The sequence below is a fragment of the Sander lucioperca genome, chromosome 14 (genome assembly GCF_008315115.2).
Source record: "Sander lucioperca isolate FBNREF2018 chromosome 14, SLUC_FBN_1.2, whole genome shotgun sequence".
NCBI lineage: Eukaryota > Metazoa > Chordata > Actinopteri > Perciformes > Percidae > Sander > Sander lucioperca.
In genome coordinates, this window is record NC_050186.1 from 2,884,687 (window position 1) to 2,904,438 (window position 19,752).

The 19,752-nt window shown below is 41.6% G+C and overlaps 1 protein-coding gene across 2 annotated transcripts in view; it reads left to right on the forward strand.

Moving 5' to 3' along the window:
- The first annotated feature begins 904 nt into the window (after positions 1 to 904).
- kcnt1 (potassium channel, subfamily T, member 1) overlaps positions 905 to 19,752 on the forward strand; it is a 34,202-nt gene continuing 15,354 nt past the window's right edge. Inside the window, exons 1-11 of one of the 2 annotated variants that reach the window (XM_031317868.2) lie at positions 905 to 1,415; positions 4,831 to 4,998; positions 15,396 to 15,475; positions 15,671 to 15,818; positions 16,221 to 16,268; positions 16,647 to 16,695; positions 16,908 to 16,967; positions 17,293 to 17,367; positions 18,090 to 18,173; positions 18,626 to 18,720; positions 19,516 to 19,696. In XM_031317868.2, the coding sequence (XP_031173728.1) occupies positions 1,249 to 1,415; positions 4,831 to 4,998; positions 15,396 to 15,475; positions 15,671 to 15,818; positions 16,221 to 16,268; positions 16,647 to 16,695; positions 16,908 to 16,967; positions 17,293 to 17,367; positions 18,090 to 18,173; positions 18,626 to 18,720; positions 19,516 to 19,696 (1,155 nt within the window). In that variant the 5' untranslated portion in view covers positions 905 to 1,248. Of the gene's footprint in view, positions 1,416 to 4,830; positions 4,999 to 7,543; positions 7,779 to 15,395; positions 15,476 to 15,670; positions 15,819 to 16,220; positions 16,269 to 16,646; positions 16,696 to 16,907; positions 16,968 to 17,292; positions 17,368 to 18,089; positions 18,174 to 18,625; positions 18,721 to 19,515; positions 19,697 to 19,752 lie in introns of those variants that run through there. The other variant, XM_031317866.2, reaches the window with a different exon arrangement.

Below are 19,752 nucleotides of genomic sequence, written 5' to 3' on the forward strand. Positions count from 1 at the left end.
AAGAGGTAAACATATCGATACTTCACAAAACAGCAAAGATTAGAGAAATGTCATAGAAATAAATATAAATTTGTGTAGCAGAACTTTCTTCTTCTTCCCTATTTCATAAATCATCTCATGACCCCTCAGATTTATCTGTTGATCCTTTGAGGGGGGCCTGACCCCTACCACTGGACTAAACTACTGAACTATATACATTATAAATTAGTTAAAACTAGCTCCACATTGACCAGCTACAACAGCAAAATGCTACTTACATTATGAAACATTAGTATTATTAACCTAATAATGTAATATCCAATAATATACACACAGAGGCCATTTTTCTGCACGAGTTTTGAAACTTTAAGTACATTTTGCTGTCAATACATTGATGCTTTTGAGTAGGATTTTGAATGCAGGACTTTAACTTGTAATGGAGTATTTGTTTACATTGTTGTATTTGTATTTTTCCTTAAATAAAGGATATGAGAACTTTGCCCGCCACTCCGACTATGTTGATTGTATGTTTAACAGGGCGTAGGCCTACAAAATAAAACAAAAATACAATATAGCCTAATTGAGTAGCAGTGAGATAAATAATAACCTTTTGAAGCTGGTAATGATATTTTTTTCCTTTAAGTGTTGATTCAGCTGTGTGGTAGCCTAATCTTTGTGCTTATTTACAATATTGTTGCATTCTGAATATTAGGCTGATAAGTCTTTGTCTAAATATAATTGTCCCGTTTAAACTTTACATTTTCATTCCAGAGAACAGAAGAGACCCGAGCACTCCAACAGATGGTGCTAATCTCTCTCTCTCTCTCTCTCTCTCTCTCTCTCTCTCTCTCTCTCTCTCTCTCTCTCTCTCTCTCTCTCATCAAGAGTTGGGTGATCATTCAACAGTTATGTCATTAGGTGTACCGCGACTTCAGGAAGGAAAGCTGTCATCACCGTTATGTTCACTGCTGCAGACCTGTCCTCTGCATCTCCCACAATATTTCCCCCTCACACCCTGTCAGCCTGACTTTTTTTTGACAAATCTGCATCTCTCAGTTTGTCTGTTTAACGAGTTTATTGGCCAGTTGTCATTTTGCTCGCAGCCTCTTTAGCCTATCTGCGTTGACAACAAAAAACTCTTCCATACCTCTAAGATGCACCTGAATAGGTGAGGTGTGCATCCAACACACAGGGAGATATCACCTGTTTTTTTTTAAGAGCGCGCCTTTCTCTCCGGGTGACCACTCTTTTTTGGCAGATCACCCTCCGATGCAATTAACTCAGGAAGAAGACTTTGTCAAGGGGGACTCAACGCCGACCACCGCAGCTCTTCAGTCCGAGGGCAGCGCCGGATCACCGGTCAAAATGTGCAGTGAATGTTACGTGAATCAGACATTTGTGCACGATGATGGGACCGTGAACAACCACAAGCCACGGTAAGAGAGACAAGCAACAACAGACAGGAGCAAGTAAGGAGGCAGACTTGAGCTATCATATGTGGAGATTAGTAATGAATTACTTAGTGCTTTTGATTATTGCCTACTTCTCACATTTGTTGAATAAAAACTGAAAAGTGCCAAATATCTTTATGTTTTATGACATTTGAATATTGTATTCAGTTAGTTGTTGTTCAGTGTGTAAACATGCTGATTTTAGTTTGTACCAGTGTTTTTACAGAGCTCCATTAATACACCGTATATTCCTGTCACCACTGTTGTGTGTTCAGCTGTTCATTGCCTTGCTCTTTGTCTCAGCTTTCGGTACTACATCCTGGATATTATCTATAATAATAATAATAATAATAATAATAATAATAATAATAAATATGGTGGCCTTGCTAGAACTAGTAATAAACACATTAAATAATGTTTTAATGTGTTGGGCTCTGCATCTGTGTGTCTTCTTTGGAACATTTGTGTTACTTTTCAACAAAAAAACTACATGTGTTGAAAGAATGCACAGTGAAAGTCCCAAAGAAGACAAACAGGTGTGTTGTCAAACAACACATGAGCTCAAACCGTAAAACCTCTCACGCAACATGTGTTGTTCTTTGTTCTGTATACTCAGATGCCATAAATGACCTGTGAGCCCCAGTGCGTTTTATGAGACTGGTGCCCTATAGCCATTGGGTTTTGTTTGGTTAAGTTGGATGGATGGATTTCACCAAATATAGCCTTCAGCTTTTATGCAATATGTTTGACAAGCTTAAGGAATGGCACTGATGGAGAGGCGGAGAGATGGAGGAAACAGAGGTTTAGGGCTTTTAGGCTTTGTATAGATTGTACAAGATTAGTTTCTTCTTCAGTGATCTGTTTGGAAGAGACTGGAAAACAGCACCTGTCTTCAACCAAGAAGAATGAACACCGAACCACTTACACTTCATTTGAATAACAAAATGCATCTGTTACATCTCCCTGTGATGAGTAACCAAGGACCTAAGGAGGTGCAAAATCTTCCAGCAACTGAAGCTTGTAATATCTCAAATACCCATTCATGTAATGGTATTAAAAGAGTGTAAATATTAAGGTATAAATAAATCCATTCATTAAACTCTGGGCTTTCTAATTCATCTCATTCCTTCAAGCGACCGGCATTAGTTCACCTTTACACACAAAGGTAACATCCCACGACTGTACTTCTCTTTGCATGTAACTCAGGCTCTCAGCCTGTGATTGAATAAGAACTGGAAGAGGTGACTCAACATCTGCAGTCATTAAATTGTGCTCTTCTGTCCTTCAGTTGTTATGATCTGATATTCAGATGAATCTACGTCAGTCAAAAAGTAAAAGTACTCAATCTGCAAAAGAAATGTCCCCTGTGAGCAATACATTATTACATATTACCTTATTAGATTGTTAATACTCAAGCAGCATTTTACTGTTGCACCTGGTCGAGCTGGAGCTTGTTTTACCTACTTTATATACGGTTAGGTATTTTAGTCAAGTGCTCCTCCAAAGGCTTACAAGGTAAATCTGAGGTATCGGCAGATGATTAATGAGGCAAGAAGGTCTGTGTCACACATTAGTATTAATGCTTTGGATAGTTCTCTAATCTTAGGTTTTTTTTTATGTGAAATAAGTTTAGCTCTAACTACACACTGTTTTTCTGTAAGGAGTCACAAGTCAAAAATGTTTGAAATTGAAATTTATGGAAATTTATTGAAAACATTTCTGGTACAGGATATAAAATCCTCTATTCCAGACTCCAGCAACACAAAACAAATTATATATGTTCACATTTTAACATCTTATTTTCATAAAACACATTCATTTCATAATTGAAATTTTCTAACAATTCATAAGTAAGTTACATAAATTACTGACAAGATTTATAATTATACATTACACCTTTTGACAGGCAAAATGCATCCAACCTATTCTTAAAAGAAATTCTTCTGGAAGCTTGTTCCATGATTTTACCGCACGGAGTGTGAAAAAATTGAGCTAGACTGAGCTACCATATTCAAGATGGGATCTTACCAGGGATTTGTACAGTGGTAAAAATATGTCCTTGCATAAATTTGGAAAAGTTCTTTTTATTATTGCAATCATAGATGTTGCTTTTTAAACTTTTTCAGAAATATGTGAGTGGAATTCAAGTGAACCATCCACCACAAACACCTATGTCCTTCTCCTCTTGAACTGGATTGAACCACTGGTTTAATCTTTAACAGTGCATTGTATTCTATAATCTAATATGTTTTTAATCTGAAAATGAACTATAGCTGTAGGGTATATATATATATATATATATATATATATATATATATACAATGAAGTAAAATGTATAACATTCCCCCTCAAATGAAGTGGAGTATAGAGTGTGTTTGAATAGTCTCAGACAGGCCTTGCGGTTTAACTGACTAAAAGTCACGTACAATATGCTTGTCTCAGATGCCCTCAGCTGACCTCAGCCAAACAATAGCTGTCTCCAGGGAACTTAGAACATAAAAAAATTTGGGGAATAGTAATCATATCACGCAAGGCCAGGCCAAATTGACCTGGTAAGATAACCTTTGCGTGCAAGGCTGCATGCAGGGCTGTGTAAGACAAAAAAATGTGACCTAAATGCCTATTTTTAAAGATGTTTATTGGACACTATAAAACTAAGTTGAAATGTTACCCAAGACTTCTTCTCGAGAGTAAACCACAAATCTGCTAATCTACTCTTGAGTCTCATTATGCTACAAGTAAAAGTTTCATGAAATGGAAGTAGTACCTCAAACTTGTACTTGAGTAAATGTAATTAGTTACTTTTCAACAGGCACAACTAAATAATAGTCAAGTCTAAATATCTGTCACCTTGAGCAGATTTATTATGAGAAACAAAACATTTCTACGTTTCTTTCCATGTCAGAGAAAATACCGTATCAGTCTAAAAAACAAATGTAATGCTTCTTTTAATAAAGTTAATACCATAAAAGTTGTGGACTGTAAGAAACAGAGTTAAGACTCTGTTCATAACATTCACTAGAATGCATGTATGCTTACAGCCACAGTAACTGCATTGTATGCCTACATTGTAGTAAAGCAGTTAGTATGCATGGTGCTTTAGATGAACAGCTCATATTACAGAACAAGCGGCAAACAGACAGGTAAAGAGACTTTTCTCGACTGGGCGGAAATAATTTCTATCAGTTTGTGATGGTATATATTTTTTCTTTCCAATTTTCACATACTTTTCTGCATTTCTGTATCAGTCCACCATCTGCACTTCATTTACTTCTTGCTGTGTTCCTTGTTCCTTTTTAACATTTCCTGCCCTTCCAGCTCCCTTCTCTTTTGCACTTCTTCTCCTTTTCTCCCTTCATTTCCCTTCTGCTTCTTTACTTTTCTCCTCTTCCTCCTCTAGCTCCTCTCCAGCACCACTCCAGACCAACATCAACAGCAGCGAGGTTATTTTAGACATCTCCACTCTTACGATGGAGCAGCAGGAGAGTGAGGAGGTGCCTCCGCTGCCTCCCCGCTTTCGCTTCAGAGACCTACTGCTCGGGGACCAGAGCTTCCAGAATGATGACAGGTAGGCAGCAGAGTGGATGTGAAGAGAACTCACAGAAAGTACATTGAGCACTGATGTTTGACACAGTCAGAGATAGAAACATCACCTTTTTATTTATTCTATTTTTTGGTGATGTTTCAAAGTGAAAAAGTATAAAAACTGTGAGAGACATACCAGAGTTTGACTATCGCATACTGTATGGACAATACGGTAAACATTTTAAAGCTGAAAGGATTAGCTGATAAATCCATTTGTCAACCAAATCTCTTTATAGTCAATTTGTCCATGTCATGTCATGTCATGTTCATCTTTCTTCATTTGAAGTAGCAAAAAAACCTTTTTTTTTACCATTGGCACAGATTATTTGATGTCATTACAGCTGTTCATGTTGCTTTCACAACAATGTGCTGATTTTTTTACAGCTAAAAATAGGTCTACTTGATTTAGCATTCAACCCCACTTGACCTACTTGTTGTTTCGGTGTTTGTACCCACTTGCTTTCAAGTTACATCAGAGTCATTGTGCATGGAGTGTTTACCTTGTCTACCCCCTGCAGTCTTAACATACACAACAACATACACAAGTAAAATTTGAAGTGCTCTCTAACAATGTTATATGGTGTAAGTGGTGTGTGAATGAAACTAGAAATATGAGAGACTTTGGGGTACTGTCCATGGTGCTGAAAAAGAGGAAGTTTCTAAATCACTGTGGTTTTTGAGAAGTAGGGTAGGTGTATGTGTGTGTGTGTGTGTGTGTGTGTGTGTGTGTGTGTGTGTGTGTGTGTGTGTGTGTGTGTGTGCGTGTGCGTGTGTGTGCGTGTGTGTGCGTGTGTGTGTGTTTGATACATTCCCCCAAGAATGTGAAAGAAACTTGAAAAAGTCTGCCTCAAAACATGTTATTGTGACCTAATTCACAATACGAATTTCACACAAGATCTCACCATCAGTCCCTTTGTTATCTACCTTTCCTAAACCGTACTGTCTCCTCTTTTACCCTCAGTTCTGTACTCTGTGGCAGCATGCAAGCTCAATAGACAAGATCAGCAGCAGTTTTCTGTTTTTCTGAGATCGGCTTCATTTGTTTTCGTCCTGCGATTCAAAACTGTACTACAGCAAGGATTTAGATAGAATCTGTCTCTAAAGTCTAAAACAAAGAGAATTAAAAAAAAAAAACAACTTGTGTGCCCCTTTTTTCTGTAATTGCAGTGGTTTTAAGGAGGGCAGCTTTTTAACAATCTCAATCAGTTAGTTAAATGCTCATATTTGCGTTCCCTCAAGATATTTATTCAGTATGTAAGCTTGGTTTCTGCCAGATGGACGTCAGGAGAGTGATAATCAAATGTAATTTTAGATGTGATTACAGCAGCAACAAAAATTTGAGAGCGCAATGCTGTTTGTAATATCTGACACAGCTATTTGACGAATAAAAAATAACAAGCTCTGCCAATGCTTTCAGTCAAATTTGACCTTTCCCCAGCTGTCCTTGCAACAACCACTGTTTTCTCCTCAATAAAGCTGTCTACATTTTTCAGCTGCTATTAAGACAGTTATTATCCTTTTTCTGCTCTCTCCCTGCAAATGCACTTGTCCTCTGTTAGCGGTAGATAGTGTTGTTGGAGGTGACTGATGTCCAGTGGTCAGCGTCCAGGCTTGTGTCCGTCTGTGAACTCCCAAATGCCACTGGTCACATCTTTCCAGATATCATCCATCACTCAAATGTTCCTTTCTCAAAGGCAGGCATGCATGAGATAAAAATACAAAAGCAATAAATTACTACTTCATTACTTCTTCAGACTCTTCAAATTAAGAGAAGACAAAAAGGTGGGAGGGATGGGAGGGACGCAGAAGAGAGAGCGAGGGAGACAGACAGAGAACAGAGCCTCTTACATTGTTCTCTTATTTTTGTCTGCATTTTCTTAAAACAAAAAGGAAAAAGCATCTTTCTGTTACTGTCGTCTGTCAGTTATGATGCTGAAAGCTTCGTATCAGCGAAGCAGAGAGCAGAGCGATCCCCCCTCTTGTTGCTTTCTCTTGACAGAAGAGCAAAACAGAAAAACAGAAAGATTGACAATGTTTGACTTTGGGCTTTGTAGGCTATACGTCATGAAGGCTTCAGATGACATATTTGAAACACTTCTAAGTCGCTATAATAAACTCTGACATCCTGCAATTGAAAATGCCTGATGGCATCTGTAAAAAAATAAATTAAATTAAAAGACAAATCAGTGTTTATCTGCAGCGGACCCATCGGAATATTCATCCATTATGTCACAGTGAATGTTTACAGCTTCGTCAGGAGCTGCAGTGCTCCTGGAGAGGACCATGCTGCAAAAGCATCACTTAGGGTTATTCCTGTCATACTGTAGCAACGTTGCTGTGGCAACAGGCCCGCGCAAGAGAGACAGAAAGAGAGAGATTGTATACATATACAAATATTCAATTCAAATAAGCACTTCAGTCCTCACAATAAATCACTAATCGAACACATAGCCTATAAATAATAAAAATATAAATAAATAAATAATTTTTATTGTATGCTTTATAGCTTTTTGTTGTTATTGGCGAATTTGGATTTTTTTTGCCCAAAAAGAATTCATCTTCCGACAAACACAGTTAGTGTGTTGTTTTAGAGCTGCTGGGCTGGGAGGCGTGTTGGTCGATAAGTTAAATACTGTAAGAATTAAGACTGCACGACGCACACGTGTCCCGCACGATGGATCCGAGGCTCATCATCCCAACCTGGGTCAATCCGTCCGTGGGCACTTGGAGGTCGGACCCCTTTGGTAGTGATGCCGGGCAGAGGTAGGGCCACATGGAGTCTATACGTGCGCATGATGTCCTAATGTCAGTGGATTGGTGATGGATGCTCTGAATGGGAAGCGAGGGTACCACATTGTGAGAAAGTTAGTTATTATTTTTCCTTTTTTTTTTAGCTGTGACAAATTTGATGAGCGCGCCCAAAAATTGCTGATATCCACAGAAATGCCTGCGTGTTTATTCATTTAGAGTTACTTGAAAGTCAGTTATTTATCATATTCATGGACGCAACGGCTTTAATGTAAAGTAACGGTTGTCATTATTGATTCACCTTTTAATCTATTGGTTCTTAATGTGTCAGAAAATGCCCTATTTCCAAGTTGACTTATTAATGTGACTTGTTTTGAGCGACCAACAGTCCAAAACCCAAATATATTCACTATCACATTCAACAAAGAGAAGCAGTGTCACGGCTGGTGCGAAGGCAGGCAAGGTTGGGACCCAAATGCAGTTTAAAGAGCTTTATTCAAAGAAAAGCAAAACTTACTTGGAGCAATAATCCAATACATAAAGGAAATCCACGACAGGGAATGCAGAAACAAAACAGAACGCACAGCAAACAAGACGAGACGATCCGACAAGGGACAAGGGAAAACAGAGAGGCTAAATACACAAGGTAACGAGAGGCAGGTGACACAACAGGTGGAACAAATCAAAAAAGGCGGGAAACAAACAAAGACAGGAAGAAAGCTAGACAAGACAAGGGAGACAAGACAGACTACAAAATAAAACAGGAAACAAGCACAATACAGAACAGAAACAGACTACAAAAATAATACACACCACAAAATACCAAAACCCTGACAGTACCCCCCCCCCCCCCCAGAACAAAAAGACAACCCAGGGAGGGCGGAGGGGGACCGGAGGAGGGCCAAACAGGTCAGCAAACAAGTCTAGTGGGGCCAGGAAATGGAGAGACCACTCGGGACAGGGAACAGGAAGGCCCCGGGACAGGGACAGAGAGGCCTCGGCAACAGGGAACAGAGAGGCCTCGGCAACAAGGAGCAGAGAGGCCTCGGCAACAAGGAGCAGAGAGGCCTCGGCAACAAGGAGCAGAGAGTCACTGGCAACAGGGGGCAGAGAGGCCTCGGCAACAAGGAGCAGAGAGGCCTCGGCAACAAGGAGCAGAGAGGCCTCGGCAACAGGGGACTGGGAGCAGAATCGAAGGCAGAAACCTTCAGGCGGCCTGCGACGAAGGCAGAACCCTTCTGGCCACCGGCGACGAAGGCAGAATCTCTCTGGTGGCCGTACAGGATGTCGAGGGCACCGAGATGACTGGCGGCGAAGGCGAAGCCTCTCTGAAGGACGGCGACGAAGGCAAAACCCCTCTGGAGGGCGACAGCGAAAGCAGAATCCTTCTGGAGGCCGGCGGCGAAGGCGAAACCCCTCAGGAGGCCGTCTGCGGGGGCGAATCCCTTCTGAAGACCGGCGACGAAGGCGAAACCCCTCTGGAGGGCAACAGCGAAAGCAGAATCCTTCTGGAGGCCGTCTGCGAGGGCAAATTCCTTCTGAAGACCGGCGGCGAAGGCGAATCCCCTCTGGTGGCCAGACAGGCTCAGCAGATGAAGGGGCAGCTGGGCTGGAGACAGGCGACGGGTCAGCTGGGCTGGAGACAGGCGACGGGTCAGCTGGGCTGGAGACAGGCGACGGGTCAGCGTCTGCCAACAAGGTAACAGGATCAGTAACAGACAACAAGACAACAGGGTCAGGAGTCGGCAACTCCGCCGACAGGGTAACTGGCGCATTAGTCGGCCGGACCACCGACAACACACGGGGAGCAGGAGTCGGCCAAACCGCCGACAACACACGGGGAGCAGGAGTCGGCCTGCCCGCCGAGAGGACACGAGGGGCAGGAGTCGGCCTGACCGCCGAGAGGACACGAGGGGCAGGAGTCGGCCTGACCGCCGAGAGGACACGAGGGGCAGGAGTCGGCCTGACCGCCGAGAGGACACGAGGGGCAGGAGTCGGCCTGACCGCCACAGGCAAAGTCTCATGGGGGCAGAACAAAGGCAAAGTCACTAGGGAGGTCTCTGGGACTCCAGAGACCAACAAAGTCTCAGGGGCAGTCTCTTGGACGCCGGAGACCGGCAAGGCCTCTGGCTTGCCCGTAGACGTGGACTCTGGGAGAGCTGTCGACATGGACTCTGGAAGAGCTGTCGACGTAGACTCTGGGAGAGTGGTCATCGAAGACTCTGGACGACTGGAAGACTCTAGCAGAGCGGTCATCGAAGAGTCTGGACGACTGGAAGACTCTAGCAGAGCGGTCATCGGAGACTCTGGACGACTGGAAGACTCTAGCAGAGCGGTCATCGGAGACTCTGGACGACTGGAAGACTCTAGCAGAGCGGTCATCAAAGACTCTAGACGACTGGAAGACTCTAGCAGAGCGGTCATCGTAGATTCTTGAAGAGCGGTCATCGACGACTCTTGAAGACTGCACGTCAGCGGCGGTTCTGGGCGGCTGCACGTCAGCGGAGGTTCTGGAAGGCTGCACGTCAGCGGCGGTTCTGGAAGGCTGCGCAGTGCTGGGAAACTGGGCAGCTTGGGGACACTAGGAAACTCGGAAACATTAGGAAACTCGGGAACTCTAGGAAACTCGGGAACACTAGGAAGCTCGGGAACACTAGGAAGGCTGCTAGCAAGCCTGGGATCTGGGAGAGTGCTAACTAGCCTGGACTCAGGAGGGCTGCTAGCTAGCTTGGGCTTAAGGGGGCTGCTAGCCAGCCGGGGCTCAAGAAGGCTGCTAGCTAGCCTGGATTCAGAAGAGCTGCCAACTAGCCTGGGCTCAGGAAGGCTACTAGCTAGCCGGGGCTCAGAGAGGCTGCTAGCTAGCCTTGTTTCAGGGGGGTTGCTAGCTAGCCTGAATTTAGGGGGCCTGCTAGCTAGCCTGGGCTCAGGAAGGCTACTAGCTAGCCGGGACTCAAGAAAGTTGCTAGTTAGCCTGGATTCAGGGGGTTTGCTAGCTAGCCTGGATTTAGGAAGGTTACTAGCTAGCCGGGGCTCAGGGAGGTTGCTAGCTAGCTTGAATTCAGGAGAGCTGCACGTCAGCCCGGAGTCAGGAGAGCTGCACGTCCACCCGGAATCAGGAGAGCTGCACGTCAACCCAGGGTCAGGAGAGCTGCACACCAGCCCGGAGTCAGGAGAGCTGCACGTCCACCCGGAATCAGGAGAGCTGCACGTCAACCCAGGGTCAGGAGAGCTGCACGTCAGCTCGGGAACAGAAACACAGGTCAGCTCAGGCACACAGGTCAGCTCAGGCTCAGGTACACAGGTCAGCTCAGGTACACAGGTCAGCTCAGGCTCAGGCACACAGGTCAGCTCAGGCTCAGGCACACAGGTCAGCTCAGGCACACAGGTCAGCTCAGGCACACAGGTCAGCTCAGGCACACAGGTCAGCTCAGGCTCAGGAAGACAGGTCAGCTCAGGCTCTGGGTTGCTGGACAGCACGGGCTCGAGGCCGCTGGACAGCGAGGACTCTGAGCTGAAGAGAGGGTGAAGCAGGGCATGGCGTCGGGAACCATGTTGTCTTCTACCCCGTCTCCGGCCTCCACGGTTCCCAGGGAATATGGCTAGGCGAGTTCCCTCAAAGGATTGCTTGCAGTTGAGGGTGCCCGCAGAGTGGGTTGCCGTAGAGCCGATAGTAAAGCTTTCAGGGGAGCTGCTAGTAGGTGAACTGGACTGTTGTCTTTCAGCTTGAAGGCTGGCAGCTTTGGCCTCCTCAGTCTTTTTAACAGACATGGCAAAATATTGAAGCAAAGTCATATGAATTTCTGGCTCTCCTCCAGGTAGAGAGACAGGACTGGGCGAAGTGGGCAAAGGAGCAAGCGGGGTCAAAAACAGAGACCCTGTAGCCAGGATTCTAGCAGACCGAGAAGCAGGCAGGCTCGTCGGTGCTAGCTGGCTCGGAATCTGATGAGGCGCAGGTACTTGAGTGAGTGAAGCCTTTGTGGAGCTAACTGGCTTAGCTGAACACAATTTTTCAGTAAGCAGAGGAGCTGGAGCAAAAATGAAGCTGCTAATCCAGTTTGGAACAGAGTCCTTTAACCAAGGTTTTTCCGAAACTTTCACACGTGCTGCTGCCAAAATTGCCTCCTTTAAGCAATTACTGCTAGCTTCCTTCCACCTGGCTTTGAGCTCCACCAGGTCACACATAAGGTCACACAGTTCATCAGAAATCTCTGCTGGGTCCATTATTATGGTCGGATCATTCTGTCACGGCTGGTGCGAAGGCAGGCAAGGTTGGGACCCAAATGCAGTTTAAAGAGCTTTATTCAAAGAAAAGCAAAACTTACTTGGAGCAATAATCCAATACATAAAGGAAATCCACGACAGGGAATGCAGAAACAAAACAGAACGCACAGCAAACAAGACGAGACGATCCGACAAGGGACAAGGGAAAACAGAGAGGCTAAATACACAAGGTAACGAGGGAACGAGAGGCAGGTGACACAACAGGTGGAACAAATCAAAAAAGGCGGGAAACAAACAAAGACAGGAAGAAAGCTAGACAAGACAAGGGAGACAAGACAGACTACAAAATAAAACAGGAAACAAGCACAATACAGAACAGAAACAGACTACAAAAATAATACACACCACAAAATACCAAAACCCTGACAAGCAGCAAATCCTCACAATTGAGAAGCTGTGATGATGTAATGTTAGGTCAGTTCTGCTTGGAAAAAAGGACATAAATTATTAATCGATTACTTTTCTGTTGATCTACTAATTGATTGATCGAATACTTTCAGCTCTATTTGATATGGTGCCAAAAGTATTTTCACAATCATAATCAAACTCTGGTTTTATTGGAACTTTTTGTATTCAGAGCAACAGGTCTCTCTCAGGTTGATGAACACCTCGAAGTAAGTTGATTTAATAAAAGCCTGTTCCAGAGCTGCAAGATGATTGCGGTTGCAGAACTTTTTCTAGAAGATCTAATTATTCCCACAGCAGCGCATGAAACTTGATGTGACACCGCTGTATGACTAATGTCAGACCTCTTCCTGCTAGTAATTGTGTGCTCAACAGGAGCTGATTAAGGGTTATTACTTGCACCATTGTGTGTGTGTGTGTGTGTGTGTGTGTGTGTGTGTGTGTGTGTGTGTGTGTGTGTGTGTGTGTGTGTGTGTGTGTGTGTGTGAATGGGTGGGTGGGTTGGTGGGTGGGTGGGTAGGTGAAGGGGTGAGACACAGAGACAAAGAGCAATCTGTAGGACCCTTACAGCCACCTCTTAGTTGAAGTGCCTTTACCTCCACTGGAGCCCATCTCTGCCGTGCTGCTGGCCAGATGTGACAGCTGTTTTCAGATCTCATCTCAGAGGATTTGTTTCTTTGTTTAATCTCTGTAAGGGTTTCACCACTCTTTGATGTAGCTTCATCATCGTGCAGACCTGAAATAGCTGTTGCAGTGCACACCGAAAGGATGCCTGTGCACCCAACAACCCACACTGCCTTTTCCTTCCCACTGTGAACTTTTCAGCCACATGCTGAAACTTGAGATTACTGCAGCAACAGCAGACAACAGCCTCAAAAGCTTTCAACCTTCCTCAAATTCTTCTAATCTCTCTTGTCATTTTTACCTGTCCACACTCTCTTCTGCAGGCGGTACTGTGAAGACTATAATAGTGTAAAGATTGTCTGTGTGTTGCCAAGCTACCTACTGTATGAGTCTCTGTGACTGACTCTACCCCTTCTGTGCTTGGCTCTGTCTCACAAATTAACATCCAACATGTCTACTATTGTTTCAAAATGAATTTTTTCAAATTGAAAGAGGAAATGTTTCTTCACCACAAGAAAGTTACTCCTGATGGCTCACCTAAAACCTATGTTTTGTGTTTTGCTGTATCCATACCCAGCAAATCAACATGTATTGTAACTTGAATGAAAACCTTGTTTTACTTTTCTTCTTTATTCCAACAGGACATTTTGTTTTCACTTGTTTCAGTTTATTCTGAAATTATATGGAAGCAAAAAGCCCTAAATAAGATTATATTTTTCAATTTATGTTTTGTCTGTAAGTACTCACATTTGCATAAATATTGATGAAGTATTGACAGATTGAAGGTCACAGTTGCCTGGAGTATATGGAGGATAATGTTACTCAGAATTCAAATAAAAAAAATGTAAAATGGCAAATACATTATATGTTATTACTTAAGATAGTCAGACTATAAATAAATGTTAAAATTTATAAAGGGAAATTAAAAAAGAAATTGAATATTGAAATGACAAATGTATCTTGTGAAGTTGCAATTTGAAAATTAGTAGTGAATTTTAAAATCCTGAAATGGAAAATAGAAAAACTAAAATGCTCAAATTACAAGCTTAAATGCAAATGCTGAGATTTAAATTTGCACTTGAAAAAGGAAAATTAAAACATAACACTGGAAAGAAAAATATTAAATATTAAGACATAAACACTACACATACTTCACTATGAGGCGTGTGTCACAACTTGGTTCAGGCTTGGACCCAAATGCAGAAAGGCGAGGAGGGAGCAGCAGTTTGTATGAATAATTTTATGAAACACAAAGAGAACTTATACTAAAACATAATCCAAACACAGGAAAAGCCCAGAAATACAGAGAAATCCAGGAACACAACAATACAGGTAGCACAAGCAGAGCTCTCTCAACAAAGGAATGACAACAAATGACAACAAACCAACAACAGACAGAAAAAAAACCCAGACTAAATGCACAAGGTAACGAGGGTGGCAATGAGGGACAGGTGACATGAGGGCTGAGGGACAGGTGGAACACATCAGGGCGGGCAGACAATCACAAAGGCAGGAAAAGACAAGGCAGGAAGTAAAACAAGACATGACACAGGAGAAACAGAATGACTACAAAATAAAACAGGAAACTGAAGAATGAAACATACACAAGGAAAACCACACAGAGAACACCGAAAGAACATGGGTAAAACATAACCAAGAGCAAATAAGGGAACATTAACACAGGGAATGAATGACAACGTAAAACAGGAAACTAAATGACATGACAGTGGGAACAATACAACAAGGACTGATAACACAAAGACAGGTTGACAAGGGTGAGAGAAGCAGGTAAGGACTACAGAGACACATGAGGTAAACACAAGAACAAAGATGGTCAAATGATGATAAACTTAAAGTCCAAAGTGGTCTAGAGCAAGACCGTGATAGCGTGGTCTCGAGATTGGATGGATAAGTCGCTATTTCAAAAATCAATTTGTCATTTCAATGTTTACTTTTCTTTATCATTTAATGATGGCCTGACTATTCTGGGTACAAAAATAAAAAAAATTAAAAATTATGTATGTACCATTTTATCTTTTAATTTGAATTCTGGGTGAAATTATCCTCCATACTGTAACAGCTACTCTTTAGCTCCTTTGCTTTGCGCTGCATGTCCTACAGTATCTAGTAATTGTTAACAAAATCAGAGACAGATAATTACCAAACTCTCCTCGGGCAGCTGATTAGAAAAACAACATTATGAATATTCATGCTGTGTAAAATATCATACTTAAAAAATGGCTTTGAAAAACATCTGCAAGGCTCTTTCTGTTTGTGTTGGTGATTTTGTGTGACAGTTTTTCTCCTTCTCGTCCCTGTTAGAGTGCAGGTGGAGTTTTATGTGAATGAAAACACCTTCAAGGAACGTCTGAAGCTTTTCTTCATCAAAAACCAAAGATCAAGTAAGTGGATGGTGCAACTCATCTTCTCACATTCCTAAAGTGGCTGTTGCATAATTGAAAGGGTCCATTAAAAGGTCAACACAATAAAAGCAATACTGACAAATTTGTGCCTAACACACACAGTTGTTGCTTATGAGTCATAAGCTGTTTGTAGTGAGTATCTGTTTGGAAAATGGATCCCTCTCTTGCCTTTAGGCCTTCGGATTCGTGTGTTTAACTTCTCCCTGAAGCTGCTCACCTGCCTGCTGTACACCATCCGAGTGGTGACCGATAACCCAGGTCAGGGTGCCAGTGCCAGTCACAGCGCAGGACAGCAGAACGCTCCCAGTGGCAACAACAAATGGTTTGTCCATTGTCAACAGAAGCACTAATATACAGTCCAAATTATTAAAAGAGAGATAAAATATTAAAACAATGGCAATAAAATGCCCACCAAGTGCAAAGAAATGATTTAAATAAACACCGCTGTTTTAAGTGCTCCAAGCAACCAAACATGTTTAAATAAAAGTATGTTTTTGACTGCTCCAACAATAGGCATTTCAGTTTTATTTATTTGTGTTCAACATAAAAACGTGAGAAGAGAAGACATTCAGTTTTTAGTTTCAGACAGGTGAGGATGAAGATTAAACAGACTAATAGATATAAAATCTAATAAAAGATGCCGCCTAAAGTACTTCAGTAAAAATAACTTCACTGCCTACATTCATTAACTTTTCATTCTTTTTTCTTTCTTACTATTCTGCAGTGTCGACTGCCAGTGGAACGGATCCATGCAGGACAGAGAAATTAACTGGTAAGCAGCAGAAGGTGTGATTTCTCTTAATAGGGTGAAATAAGTAGAAAATTATTATGTAGCCTCTGTTGGGAGCAACGTTCTGTGTGTGCTCATTCAGCTCTTTGTGAGGTATCTTACCTCATGTCCTGCAATCACTTAAACTTAACCTGGCATGAGATCAATGTTGAACATGTTGATTGGAAAGATTGTCACATGTATTATCTCTTACTCGATTAATACCCATCTAAACATATAACAAGATCAGATATAACTGATAGGTCAAGTCTAATTTTGATTGTATTTATTTCTTACTGATACTGTATTGCATTTCTTGACTGATGTAGAGGTTATTTATCGTTGACTCTTAACACAAGAGTTGTGTGCACTGTGTGACAGGGATTTGATCTTCTGGGTGGATAGAAAGGTTCCTGTCTGGGCCATTCAAGTGAGTCACAACAAAATATGTACAAAGAAAAATAAGAATTAATTTGAGCAAACACAACCTGTATAAACTAAAGTATATGAACTGAAGTGATCAAATATTTGACCGGTTGAACGGTTCTTGCCAACACTGTGGATTTCATTCTCAGAGGATTATTTCTGAAATGGTCGTTCTGTTCGAGCTTGTGTTCATATTCCCTGTTTTGGTTTGTGCAGGTGATTGTGGCCATCATTAGTTTCCTGGAGACTATGTTACTAATGTATCTGAGCTACAAGGTAAGACACACACACACACACACACACATACACACACACACACACACACAAAATAAATACACAAACACCTTATGCACGTCAGTAATACAATCTTCACGATTAGTCACTTACAGTCTGTGAGATTGACAATCCATAAGTGGCGTAATTAGCATTAGTCATTTGTCATGGCTACATTAAGGAGAGAAGGTAATTACTGGATCTGGTTGAGGTGAAGGATTAAGTGGTCATAAAAATGACTGACTACAATTAAGATCTGCATCTCTGCAGTGACTCACTATTGACTCTATTGTGTTAAAAAAGTCTGTGCATGTTTTTTTGATTTTAGGGGAACATCTGGGAGCAGATATTCCAGGTGTCCTTTCTTCTGGAAATGATCAACACAGTTCCTTTCATCATTACGGTAAAACCTTTACCATGGCAACACTGAAATACTCAGAGAAAACACAAATACGCAATTACAAATGAATTTCCTAGTTCAGCACCACGGACAGCGCCATGGGTTTGCCAATACATAGCACAGCACAGCAGTTAGGCTACTGATATTTCAGTGCCATGGTCGGGGCCATAGATTCTAATTTGCACCAATCTCAGTCAGAAAAAGGAATAATGAATCAGGCAGACTAGATTAACACATTCAACTAAATAACCCCTCTGCCCTGCACTCTCTCTGCTACTAGAGGATGGAGAGGGGGGATGGCAGGTTAGCAAGGGGCATGCATTTGGGTAATTTTGCTAACAAAGGGGATGGCATCATCCCTCATCCCCCTCAAATAGCATACTGAGCAACCTACTGAGTATGTTAGTATGCGATTATAAATAAAGCCTTATCTTGTTTTCATATTCATACAGTGTTAGGCTTCGAGAATAGCAGCTAAAAAGTATTTTAAGTCAGACTAATCACACAGACACAGTAAATGGATTTAAATGGCTGCACCACAGTCATTTTGGGTGTTAAAATGTTAGATAATAAGAGAAGATTGTTATGTTTCACAGGTGAAGCATTTAAGCCACAATGCATACAGCATTTCCCATCGGTGTGCAGTTTTTAATTGATTGTTGAATGTTGAAATGAAACTGAAATGTTATCCATTAGTGAGTTGAAATGTTTCACTTTATCCTCAGATCTTCTGGCCCTCAATAAGAAACATCTTCATTCCCGTGTTTCTCAACTGCTGGCTGGCTAAGTGTGCTTTGGAGAACATGATCGTATGTAAAAAAGCATTAACTTAATTGTTTCTGTTAATGACTTGTTTTTAATCAACATTTTAATGACTTTGTTAATGCAAGACACTTCATGCTCACAGTTGCACGGCGGCTGCTATTGACAACAACACAAATCCTTCTGCTGTTTTAGTTCTGCTGATTGTGTGCACCCTGAGTGCTTCCTCTGAGGGGTTATTTGCAGTCCTCTTTGCATTTATCATGCTGTTCTGTATTTCATGCTGCTCAGCTGTATTGCTGCAACAGGAAGCATTTTAAGAGCATAACCATAATGTCAACTCTATTTGCAATAATGATGTGAGAGATTCTTGACAGAACTGACGTCAATGATCAAAGAAAACATTTGGTATATGCAAGTTTATATCTTTCTTTCATATGAATAGAGTTGAGTTTTTAGCTCCAAATGTTAAAGTGGGCTGTTGTTCTTGCATGGGTAGAATGATGTCCACAGAGCAATCCAGAGGACCAACTCAGCCATGTTCAACCAGGTCCTCATTCTGATCTGCACCCTGCTCTGCCTGGTCTTCACTGGGTGAGGCTGCTTCTTCAATGATTTAAGATATTTGAGTGTGAATTAAACCTTTCTATGTGTGTATTATGAATGAACTTGACCGGATGCCAAAAAATACTATTGGCTTCCAATTGTTTCTAAATGCTAAGTTAGTGTACACTTAAGACTTGTGTTTAGTTCACTGGAGGTAAAAAAAAAAAAAAAGAAAAAAAAAAAAGCTGAACATTTTTCAACAGGCAAAGAGACAATTTAAGTTTAAAAGAAAGGTCTCTTTAATGGAAGTTTTTCGGGAAATCAATGATAAACTCAACACAACAGATTGATCTTATATTAATATAACAACCTCAGAACTTTGTCTCTATTTTGTTTCCTACAGTTAGTACCAAATTACATAATTTAGTTCCTTCCAGGAAACCTAAAATAAATTATTAGTAAATAATTGAACCTGTAAGTGCAAACCAAAAACAGGAAAATGGAGTTGAGAATAAAATAAACTAGTAAAAGATAGAAATAAAAGTTATTGAATTATGTTTTAATATGTTTTATCAAGTTGATAAAGCCAAAAATGAGAAACAAAAAATAGAAAGCCTTTTTATTTTTTACTAACTAATCAGAAGTTATATAAAATATAAAGCTTTTCATTTCTTTTTGCAATGCATTTTAATTACGTAAATAACTGTATTACATATTGAGATATTACCTTATACCTTTGACTTATTAGATAGCCTATTACTGCTTTATGTGAAGAGTACATGGTAGTCATAAATGCTGGCATTGTGTTTGTATAAATGGTTTTATCTAACCTGTTCTGCACAGCACATGTGGAATCCAGCACCTGGAGCGAGCAGGCAAAAATCTCTCCCTCTTTAATTCCTTCTACTTCTGCATCGTCACCTTCTCCACCGTGGGCTTTGGAGACGTCACCCCCCGCATATGGCCCTCCCAGCTACTGGTGGTTATCATGATCTGTGTGGCTCTGGTGGTGCTGCCTCTGCAGGTAGGACAAAGCTGAAATAATCTCGGGTAACCTCTGAATGTTCCATTGGGAGTTTT